The 12553-nt window shown below is 27.5% G+C and overlaps 1 protein-coding gene across 4 annotated transcripts in view; it reads right to left on the bottom strand.

Annotated features, from left to right (window-relative positions):
• Nucleotides 1-12553, bottom strand: part of LOC107437325 (nessun dorma) — a 57236-nt gene that overhangs the window by 2425 nt on the left and 42258 nt on the right. For all 4 annotated transcript variants that reach the window (XM_043052616.2, XM_043052615.2, XM_071183729.1 and 1 more), the window contains exon 9: nucleotides 4167-4411. In XM_043052616.2, the coding sequence (XP_042908550.1) occupies nucleotides 4167-4411 (245 nt within the window). The remainder of the gene's footprint in view (nucleotides 1-4166; nucleotides 4412-12553) is intronic.

The raw sequence follows: 12553 nt of genomic DNA on the forward strand, positions 1-12553 counted from the left end.
TTTGTGATTGGTTGGTTTGCTGAGAAAAAATAATTTACAGATTTCTTTGAATGGGAGTACAAAAGCTTTCAGAAAAAGAGTGCAATATAAAATCTATTATTATTGAATTAAAACTAACTAATTTTTGGAGAATTCTATAAAGTTAAAAATACAAAAACACTTTGTTAAAATAGAAAAAAATTACCACCAAAGCATCAGAACAAATTTGAGCCATAAATGGATTCAGCCCAAGGACAGAATTTAAAAACAAAAGCTAACATCCTAATCCCTTCCACCTCCACAACAATCTTTTCTAAATTGCACAGTCCCATAGCAGTCAAAGGTTTCTACATTCGTTTAGCAACTGTGAGAGAATTTTACGTGGCATTCTATTTTAACAGAGCTCTAATGGAGCAAATTTTTATGCAAGCAAAGTATCGCTAAGTTGATGATATTTCAATTGTTTGGCGATACATTTCCGTCTAAAAAAAAGTGGGCATAATGGATGAAATAATTTAAATTAGTGAGATTAAAAAAATTATCAAAGGAAAAATTTCCAGCTTTTCTTTAAAATTCCCTGATTTTTCCAGGTTTTCTCCAGTATAAAAAAATTCCCTGATAATTCCAGGTTTTCCAGGAGGGTGGCCACCCTGTTTTTATTAAATAATTACAATTTTTTTCTCCCATATTATAAAACTAAAATTTATTAATTCAGGGTGCATAGCCAAATCTTTGAATCAAAAATAAGCACTTTTTAAAAACTTTTCAAGCACTTTACAAAAATTTTCAAGCACTCAAAAAATTCATATTCAAACAATGATATTATTGAAAAACAAAAACTTTTTATAAACAGTTTTAGCGTTAAAAAAAAAAAAGAAACGGCGTAAATCGAAACAATCAGTACTTTCCCACATCACCAAGTGAATTCAACTTGACCCTTACCCCCTACGTCAAAAAAAAAGAGTTAGAAGTAAAATAAAATAAACAAGAACAAAATTAAAATGAAAAAGATTTCACAAGGATCTGATATTCTCTATCCGAATTGGAGCACTCTGGTTTCGGTTTCAAGAGTGCGCGCATGCGCAAGTCATAAGGTGGGTACGACATGAAGTTCGCGTGAATGATTACGTAGCAAACTCCCCATTTTTCGTGAAATGCATGGGATCCACCAGATATCACGGAAAGGAAGAAAAAAATTATTCAGAAAAAAAGCACTTTTTAAAAACGCCAGCTGAAAAAAGCACCTTTAAGTACTTTTTACAAACGCTACGCACCCTGTAATTGAATTTTATTAATGAATTATTATCTGAAAAAAAAAAAAAAAAAACTGTATTAACACCAATTATCCTGAACTACAAGTTTAAAAAAATATATATGAACTTGAATGGATGAATAAGAACGATTTGAACAAGATAACAGGGAGAACTAATAGTAGGAATTGAAGAACGTGTGGTATCAGACAACTATGAAAGTATAAATTTTGAGACCTACCACGTCATGTTCTTTATTGAATTTATCTGACACGGTCAATATAAAATATTTAAATGTACGCACTAAACTATTCTTTTATTAAAATAGAGCGATAATTTAGAAATTATCACTGATGTTATCTTTAAAATATGCGAAAAACTGAATCGCTTATAGTAAAATCTTAAACACTGACTAACGCTCAACCCATCAGAAAATTGCATTTTCTTTTCTGCTCATCTCTATTTAATGAATGAATTATATTTGAAAAAAGTCTTGTAAAAGTAGGTTGAAAAAATCACTAATTTTAATTTTAACTGTGCAAGGTATGTTAACAACAATGTAAATAAAACTAATATTTTCCTTAAATTTAATAATTTTAAAAAACCTGGAATAAGAAAAATAATAGTTTTATTTATTGCCTGCATAAAATTAAATGATCCTTTTGTACAGTTCTTACGATCTATTATATTTGATGTTTCAAAGCAGACAATATTATCAGATGTACCTTTTACTTGCATCATTTGGTGGAAAAGCTAACAGTGAACAAGAAAAAGCATATGTCCCTGGTTGTAGCATTAAAGATGAGCCAAATTTATGAAATTTTTTCTTCTTATGAATTCAAGAATACATTTTTATGTTTTTTTAATATCCCCTCTCCAGTTTTCATTTGTCAATTAAAGGCCCAATAACGGTTACGGTTTGGTTTACTGCTAACGGTTTGTATCCCATTTACCTAACAATTGATTAGGATGTGTGTTATTGTGGTACTTTGCTATGCAAGTAGGTTTATTATCTCTTTAAAAAAATTTTTTTCTTTACTCAAAATAATACATAAAAAACTACAGAATGTTTTGAATTTTTTCTTCTTCTAAATACATACATTTTTCAAGCTCTAAGCAAAATGATTGATTTAAAATATTCTAAATTGAGTTAAATTGTTTCTCAAAAAATTGAAACTAAGTTGCTTACCTCACATAAATAAACAAAATAAAAGTAAAATATAAAAATATTTATAAAAACTTCATTGATCAATTTTAAGTCTAATATAAATAACTTAAAGTACAGCATAGTTAAACAAATTTTATTAGGTTACTGAAGTGAAATATATTATTGTAAATTAACCTAAAGGAACATAAAGATGGATTCTATTCATATTTCATTTCATAAAGAAAAAGCAAAACTAGAGAAATAAATAAATAAAAACAAATGTAAGAAAAAGAAAAGCAGTCGTGTCTGATGTAAAAACAATTAATTATTAATTGACAATATTATAAAAATACTTATTATTATCAAAATTTTGTTTTAAACAGAAAAAATAATTTAATTATGTTAAATCTTAGTTGCACAGTACGATTAATTATGTATCTTTGTATCGGACTTAAAATATCAGTAAGTGCAGGAGAATTTGTTTTTGTAAATCAAAATGTGAAATGTTTCGACACATTTGCGCCTGTTAATAACCTATTTTGTTACAATTCACTTCAATTATTATTTCGTCCATTTCCCATTATTAGTGTGAATTTTTTTTTTTTTAAAAAAAACTTTACTTTGTTAGAGATTCACTCACCATAGTTAAAAATTTCAAATTTTGTTGCCTTTCATTTAATAGTCTGAAACTTAATGAAAACTGATATTAAGGTATAAGTCATTATTTCTAAATCTTCAATTTTTTTACCTTTAAAATGATACCTTATTTGCTTAATATTAAATTTAAAATTTTGGTCATCTGGTTGCCAAGCTTGAAACCTGTACCTGCACAGTGCAGAACAAAAATAGAAGGTTTCATTTTCCTTCTTTCTAATAAACAAATATAATTAATAAAAATTTATATTCTAAGTTTCTTTGCTTTTTGTTAGCTTTTTAGGGTAAAAGGAGAAACAGTTTCGGATATATCTCCGGAATATCTCTCTATCAAAACATTTACGAACTTTCGACATTGTGATAAATACACAATTCGAATTTTGAATCAAAAATCAAATATTTACCAACAGAAACATTTAATGTTATAATCTAGCTCACAAAAGAACCTTTTTCCTTTTAATAAAATATGCTATAGAAGGTTAAATTGAAATTAAGAAAATTAGCATCAATGCAACAATTGAAACGATTCTGCTATTAGTGATTCAAGAAAATGAGCGATTTGTTGGCTTTGCTGAGAAAAAATAATTCATTGGATGAGAAGACAAAAGCTTTCGGAAGAAGAGTGCAAGAGAAAATCTATTATTAAATTATAACCAACTAGTTTTTGGAAAGTTAAAAACACTAAAACATTTTGTTAAAAGAAAAAAATACCCTCAAAGCGTTGGAGCAAACTTGAATGAACTGAACCAGGGGAGCACAAATATCCTAAACCCTTCTTCCACCTCTATTACAATTTTTGCCTTTCCTAAACTGCTTAATCTCCAAAGCGGTCTTCGCCATTCATTTAGCAACATGGGAGAGTTTCATATGGCATTCTAGTTTAGCAGGGAAAGAATTATAATGTAAGAGAAGTATTACTAAGTTGATGATATTTCAACTGTTTGACAATTAATTTCAAGCTACATAAAGAGGATATAACAGATGGTAAAATAATTCAAATTANTTTAACTTAATATTTTGGAGAATTTTTTTTTGAATTACAAAATTCTTAATATCAATAAATGTAAGAAATTTTCCTTAATGGAAATAGTTAGTGTGAATCATCATTTTAAAATTTGTGCTCGCAGAATACTTACAAAATGAGAATCGTGAAATCGCCACTCGGTCTCTGCAATGATATGTCTGTCATTGGGACATTGTTCAAGAACATTCCATAAGAACCATTTTGAGTTATGTAAGAATCAGAAATCAGCACTTCAGTGAAGCTTTCAGTTGAATATTCACCTTCTGCGTCTACATGCAGTCCATACCTTTCATTGCGCTCAATATTTGAAGACTGTAAGTGTAACGAACTTAAAGATTTCATTTGGATACCATCTTTCTACAAATGAAAGATGCTATTAGAAATCAGAACATAATTGAAAGAAAAAAAAAGATTATGCAGAGAAAATGAAAATGATAAAATTAAAACTCATCAATTCTCACAACACCCATTCAGAAATTAAAGAATGTAAATTTGAGAGGTAGTTGACAATTTCGTTTACTTGGGCTCTGTAATCAACAAGAGGAACAATATTACAATGGAAATATAAAGAATTACTATAGTCAATAAATGTTTTTACGAATCTACTGTAATTCATAGAAGTTTCATTATGTAAAACTCTTCTAAGATCAATTTTATCATATGCTTGTGAAACCTCTCTTGTACGGATGTTGGGTACCTTTAAGAGAAAAGGTATTGACAAGTATTTTTAGAAAAAAAATGTTGTGTGGCTTAGAAGACCAAGTCTAGAGATTTATCACTTTTTATATAATTAACCTGACATTATTAAACGACAAAGAATAAAATGGGCAGGCCACGTTATCAGAATGGACGAAGACCGTACCACAACAAGAGAGTTTTCAATGCCAGACCAGTTGGCACACCAAAAAGAGGCAGGCCGAATTTGAGATGGGTAGATGGTTTAGAAAAGACTTCCTGAGAAGGCCAAGGGCCACCCTGGGCTGTTGAGCTATTGATGATGATGAAATCTCTCAAGCCATTTATTAAATCAGGAAAATCCATTAAATTAAAATTCATTAATTCATTCATTAAATCATGAAAATTCACAAATTAAAATGAAAATTTCGGAACCACCTTCTGCCTCATTAAAAAGTACCCGCTCTACTATACACTAGGACAAACTTCACACTATATTACCTAAATGTCTACCTCAGGGGTGACTGTGACACAAAGTAAAAAAACTCCCGAAAATTTTGTGCAAAAATCTATAGCAATTTATATACCATATAAATTTGCCACATTGGATTTTTAAATTATGTGAATACAAATCGCAATGTGTAAATTCTAAATTAGGTTAATACGGAAATCGACGTTTGACATTCAAATAGTGCAAATAGAAATCGCGATATTAGCGGATTCCGACGCAGTTCCAAACATTCAAAATGGTAAAATTAAGTCAATTTTAAACCACCTGAATACAATTTGCAACACATAACTTTAGGTTGATACTAAAATCAATGTCTGATAGTTTAACCGTGCGAATAGGAATCACAATATTAGCGAATTCCGGTGCAGTTTAAAACGGCAAAAATCTGCCACACCAAAAGAATCCCGAGTATGTTAGTGAGAATTAGTGAAGTTTTAAAATTTGAATTTTAGATTGAGAAATTCCGCTAAAATTTCGTCACATTAAAAGTTTTTCATAAGTGGAAGTTTGAGGTTTTCAGGGATGCAGAATTTCACGGATATTTTTAGAAAAATCAAATGCCTACTTTTAAATTTTAGACCAGGAACTATTATACGAAAAATCTAGAGTTCCTCGGAATAGAACCACCTCTGATACTTGTAATTAAGGGGCACAATGTTATTGCAAACAATATCAATACATTATAAATAATGAGGTCGTTATGAACAACTATATTTCTTTCATTCAAAAACTACGTTTAACATATTATATACAGTTAATTTTGCATTTTTTTCACATAAAATTTTCTTTACACATAAAGTTTTTTTCAGAAACAATACTTTAAATTATGTTCAGAAAAAAATTAAGAATAAAAAATGTCAACATCTTTTATTGAAGAGCAATTCAAAATATATAATAAGCATATAAGTAATGAGATAGAAATAGATGACTTTGCATCAATTCACTTTTAAAAACTTATTTTAATGTATTACATACAACTAATTTTGCATTTTCTTTTTATCAAATTTTCATTACATATAAAGTTTCTTTCAGAGACAATGCTTTAAATTAGGTAAAGAAAAGTTATTACGAAAAGTTAAGATTATTTATTACAGAGTATTTCAAAAAATTTCACAAAATGAAAACTTTAAAACACATCTGTTATACTCTGAATCTTCATATATACAGATTTTAAATTTAAAAAAACAGAGTAAAGAAAGAGTTGAAGCAACAATATAGCTGAAAAAAAATACAAAAGCAAAAAGCTTTTTTTTTTCTGCAGAATTATATTCTAAAGATTCTTCTCTTGTTCATCGGAAAGGAATGAAATACTCGTGATTTTTCAGAATATGAAGGAAAAAAATGCCAATGACTGGCTGGCGTCAGCTAGAATTTTAAATTGATAAAATAAAATAAAAAATAAATAATAATAAAAATTCAGAAATCACAGAAGTTTAAAAGATAATTCCCTCAAGAAATTATGTTTTTTCTTTCATTTTTTAAAAGAGCACCATAATTTTTGAAGAACATTTTATATTGTAATAAAATATGACAGTGAGTGGGGATTTTGTTAGAGAAATCCATTTTAAAAAGTAGATTTTTTGGCTACCTAAATCTATGACTTTCCTTGAATTTTTTAAAAAATAGTGAAAATCATGACTTTTTAGGTGTGCATACCCTGCTGGCAATAAATAATAGGATACACAGTATTATACAACATTTTAATCCTATCACCATTAAAACATGTATCCATATCTGCAACATTGGAGAAATAAAATAACGGAGATTTTACCAGTAACATATTTTAGGTGACAAGTTGAGTTTTGATATAACATGCATAATCACTTAAGTCAAAAAGAGAAATTCAAAATTGGAAATATTATAAGCACTTGCAGTTTGCAGGGGTCTTAGGTTTTTATGAGAGGTACCTATTTTGTGATAATTTAGACATAATTTGTGAAAATTAAAAATTATATTAAAAAATCAACACAAAAATATGGTAAAGTTGGAAGATATTTTCAAATTTTGTCACTACAAATAAAAATCATTTATGAGTGGTAAATTTTTATATATTTTTCCCCATATATTCAAAGATAATTTTTCTATATTAAAATATTGGGCTTAAAACTGTATCTAAATTTAAAAATCCATAACAATTATTGTCCATTTTTAAATTTCAACTTGAATTAAAAAAAAAAAACATGCATGCATGCACAGTACTTTTATTAAAAATTATTTTCATTATGAGAACATTTCTCACAGGGTCATATAGAAAAAAGTTTCAGTGAGAAAAAATACTTCATAAAAAAATAAAGGTCAGTTTAAATTTAGAATAATGTTCGAATTTCAACTTCCTGTAAAGTCATTTAATTTTTTGGAAAAAGAAATAACTCTGTGTAGGGTATGTGTTTCAATTTAGATTTTCAAATTCATGACTAATTCCTAGAACTTTTCATGATTTAACAAAGTTTCTATTTTTTCCCGACAAAAACAGAACAATAAATTTGAAAAGCATTATAATAACATTCACTGAAATGCTAGGTATAACCAAAACTGTTATACTCTGCATCTTCATATTTATCGATTTTAAATTTATAAAATAGCTGGAAAAAAAAAAGCAAATAATTTTTTTCCCCAGCAGAATTATATTCTAAAGATACTTTCCTTGTTCATCGGAAAGGAAAGAAATACTCCAGATTTTCTGTTCTCATTTCGGAATAAAAAAAATTCGCCAATGACTGGCTTGCTTTAGTTGGAATTTTAAATTGATAAAATGAAAGAAATAAACAAAAATTTCGAAATCACAGAAGTTTAAAAGATAATATGTTCTAGAAATGATGTTTTTTTCTTTCATTTGTTGAAATAACAGGATAAAAACATCTTATATTTTAATAAAATATGACTGTGAGTGGGGATTTTGTTAGAAATTCAGATATTCGGAGCACCATGACATTAGGGGGGGGGGAGGATTCAATTTTAAAAATTAGACCAATTTGGCGACCTAAATCCATGACTTTTTTTTTTAAAAAAATAGTTAAAGTCACGACATTTCATGACTAATTTTGTTCAATATCGAAATTCATGACTTTCCAGGTGCGTGGATATCCTGTCTGTGAAAAAAAAAAGCTTGCTATAATATAGCGCGACCGACTGGTTAGGCTTACCACACTGCACTGACCAAGTATGTGTACCTATTCGTATATGCTTAATTAACCTAGGATTTATTTTTTCTTACGGGGTTACAACGACAAAAATTTAAGAAGCGGGGAGGAGAATTTTAGAACTTGCTTTTTTAAACGCATTTTGTGAAACTACCGTTTTTCCTTAAGTTGAATTTGTGAAGGTACTGCTAAACAGTATTAAATTTGCCCAGGACAGACCCCTGGTTTCTGAAGTAAAAAATATGCATATAATTCTTAATCTCTAAATTAGATTTCTTTTAAAGCATTATTTATAATTACTTAAAATATAAACACTCAAAATAGCACCATCTGATGAGAAATAAGAAGTATTTTTGCTATCATCAATGATTTTATTGGCAAAAATTTCTTCACCAAATACAGAGAAATTTGAGAACCCTAATTTTTTCGGGCTTCTTGCGAGTTGCTTCACTAATACTAACATTTTTCTTACATAGACGATATTTTTAAAAATAACAAATATACATGTTACTAATTTAAAGTAACAGAAGCATCAACTTCAAAAAAATAATAATAAAAAACAGGGTGGCTAATTTCCCTGATTTTTCCAATAAAAATCTTAAAATTTCCAGGTCAGCATGTTTTTTCCCCCCCTTATGAAGTGGGTACAAGAAAAGTGTCAATATTATAAAGTATTTTACTTAAAATGCTATTTATGCAATATATCATTGAATAGATGCGGAAAAAATAATATGTTTAGCTTGTAGAATATATTGCTTTTAAGGAATTTTTTTTTTAAAGAGTTAAGTAGGTAATTTTTGCTCAAAATAGCAAATACAGACCCCCCAAAAAAACTTGGATAAGCAGTGTTTAATGTATTTTAAAAATAAAATAATTGCAGGTGATTATACATCAATAATTTTCTTTATTTATTTACATTTCAATTTAGAGCTATTTTATACTGTATTTTATCCAAACAGTGCTCTTTATAAAATTCATTGATATAATTTCCTTTAAACCAGTATCTAGTTATATGTTTAAATCATGTTGTTTGTTTTGTATTAGCACTATTATTTTAAGAGACATTCAGTATTCGCAAAGGCAAAAATTGTCAAATTTCTTGTGGCATATTTTATAGAAAAAAACAAGATAAAATTCTTTAAATTTTATTCCCTTTTGTTTTGTTCTTATTTTTCTTATTAGAAATTAGAATATTTAAAGAATTCCAATCTAACTACATGGTTTCTTAGTTTAGATTAGGTAATTGATTTTATAACTGGGAAATAAATTACAGGGTGTCGGACATAAAAAATTAACATAAATTTCTTAGAAAATTTATGCTATAAAACATAAGTTTAATTTTTATATTAAATATTTAGTACATCATAACCTATTGAAAACAATTTGTTTAATAAAAACTGATTATAATAAAATCAAATTAAATGGTTTAAATTGTTGGATGTAAATCGCACGAAAGCAAAAAATGATTACTCACTTACAAACTGTCTTAAACTCTGTGAATTTGTTTGTAAATGCATTTTGAAGCTGACATTTAAATAAAAAATTCTATGCAGTTCTTAACTTGTAAAACATGATCAACAATTAATTTGAAATCTTTTACTTCAGTTTCAGACAGTGTCAAATCAGATTTTTTCACTTCAGTGTTATTTTTTAAGCTGGATATAAATTTAGGTTAATGATAGTAACCATTACTAGTGGGCTGCACCCCCTGCTCGCTAACGCTCATCAACCCCGCTTCGCTCGCTACTAACTTAGGTCCATTGCAAATGCACAAAATTCTAAGAATTCAAAGCAAGCATTCAAATCCATATAACAACTTTAAAAATAAAAAAAAAATTACATCTTTTTAGTAAATACTAAGTCATTAAAATAAATTTGAATTCATATAAATGACATGTAATTCGTTAAACCTATTACAAATGTGCTATAGTAAAAAATCTTAAGATAAAATTTCTAAAACTGATATCTCCTTAAAAAGGTTAAAATTTTGGTTATAATTAAGCCTATTAAAAATTGAAATAAGTGAATTGCAATGGGAAAACCTGCATAAACAAAACACTATGTTTTTAAAAAATAATAACCATGAACGATTCACAACTTTGTTAAAAACATAAGTATAAGTGACAGAGTAAATGCTTTAGCAAATCAGGAATGATAGTTAAATCTTCCAACTTGATTTTTCCATCATGGCAGCATTTGTTAGATTTCCCAGAGGAATTTTTTTCTTCTGCCCAGAAGTGAGCAACACAAAAACTATTAAAATTTTGGTCATGGAACCGATGTTGTGTTCGACAACATCAATAGTTAAATCTTGAATGACAGCACGTCGTCTACGCATTCTTTCACCAGTACGTCTTTCATAGTAACAGCACGACTGAGACTCATTTTTCAATGATTAACTAATAACAATAATAAAACAAATAAATTCGTGATATAAATAAAAAATCGTCAAATAAATTCGTAAAGTATAAATTCGTGAAGAAAAAAAACAAACACTTTCAACAAAATACTAAAATAGAGATCTATCGACAAAGACTGTATGCTCTCTCTGGTTATTTCAGTTTCCGCTTTTAAAAGCGCTATATGTTGAGCCACCTCAGTAGATTTGGCATGTGACATTTTTAGCGGCAATCATCGGTCGATTTTCTAGCATTGCCATTCGCGGAGTTGTAATGAGGCTTTTTTTTGTCGCCGTGTAAGAGAAATATATATATAGATAATTACTGAAAATTACTTTAATTTTAATCTTAACACTATAAACATTATTTTTCACTTAAATAGCTTCTTTATATTTAAATTGTTTTCCATTTCCTGTTAGAATGAATGGATCAATGAGTTTTATAAAAAATTTTATCTTAAGGAAATCCGAAAATAAAAAAAAACTGCCACCGAAATGTTTTTTTGAAAAATAGGGGGGGGGGAGCAGAAATTTTTTATTATTTTTATATATATATAAAACAATCTATTGAAAAAAAAATTTCACTGTACATTCAAACGAAAAAGAAAGCAACAACAATTCTTTAATTGCACAGGTAAAATGATAATTTAATAGTATTATTTATTGCCTGCATAAAATTAAATAAGCGTTTTTTACAGTTTTTACAATCTATTGTACTTGATGTTTCAAAGCAGACGACATTAATCGATATACCATTTACTTAAATTTAGTGGCACAGCTAACAGTGAACAAAAAAGAGCATATGTCCCTGGTTGTAGTATTAGAGATGCATCAAATTTACGAAGAAAAAAATTTATATAAATTCCAATAATTTATATAAAATATTAAAAAATTTATATAATTTACAGTTTCAGTTGCCAATTATAGGCCACGACTAGCTATTTTTATCCCATTTACTTAAAAATTGAATAGGATGTGTTATTTGTTGCAGTTTGTTGTGCAATTAGTTTCATTATTTTTTTCCTAACTCAAAAAATAAATAACTACAGAACGTTCTGATTTTTTTTTTTAAATCCATACATTTTTCAAGCTCTAAGAAAAATGATTGATTTAAAATGTCCTAAATGAAGTTAAATTGTTTCTCCTTAAAAACTTAAAACTGAGTAATTTTCCTCATACAAATAAATAAAATGAAAAATAAAACAATATAAAAACTTCATTGATCAATTTTAAGTTATAATATAAATAACTTAAAAAACAGTACAGTTAAACAAATTATATTAGTTTATACAAATTATATTAGTTAGTAAACATTATTGTAAATTAACCAATATTTAGAAGGTTTCTATCCATATTTCCCTTCATTTAATGAAGAAAAAACAAAATAAGAGATGAGAACAAAAATATATGTAATGAAAAGAAAGGCACTGACATAAAACTAATTAATTATAATTTTACAATAAAAATAACACTTCACTGTAAAAAAATAAAAAAACTTTAAACAGAAAAATAATTTTATTACAATTAAATTCTAGTGACACAGAGCAATTAATTATGTATTTTGGTGTCACACATAAAACATCAAAAGTGTATCTTGAGAATGATTTGTGTTAATAAATTTGAAATGTCCATTTGTGCAAGATAACCTGTTTTGTTACAGTTCGCCTTTTTTTTCTTAGTTATTATTTTTTTCCATTTTTTATTATTAAAGTGAATTTTTTGTAGAAAAAAAAACTGTACTTAGTTCGAGAGTCACTTACCACGGTTAAAAATTT

The sequence above is a fragment of the Parasteatoda tepidariorum genome, chromosome 7, assembly GCF_043381705.1.
Source record: "Parasteatoda tepidariorum isolate YZ-2023 chromosome 7, CAS_Ptep_4.0, whole genome shotgun sequence".
Taxonomy (NCBI): domain Eukaryota; kingdom Metazoa; phylum Arthropoda; class Arachnida; order Araneae; family Theridiidae; genus Parasteatoda; species Parasteatoda tepidariorum.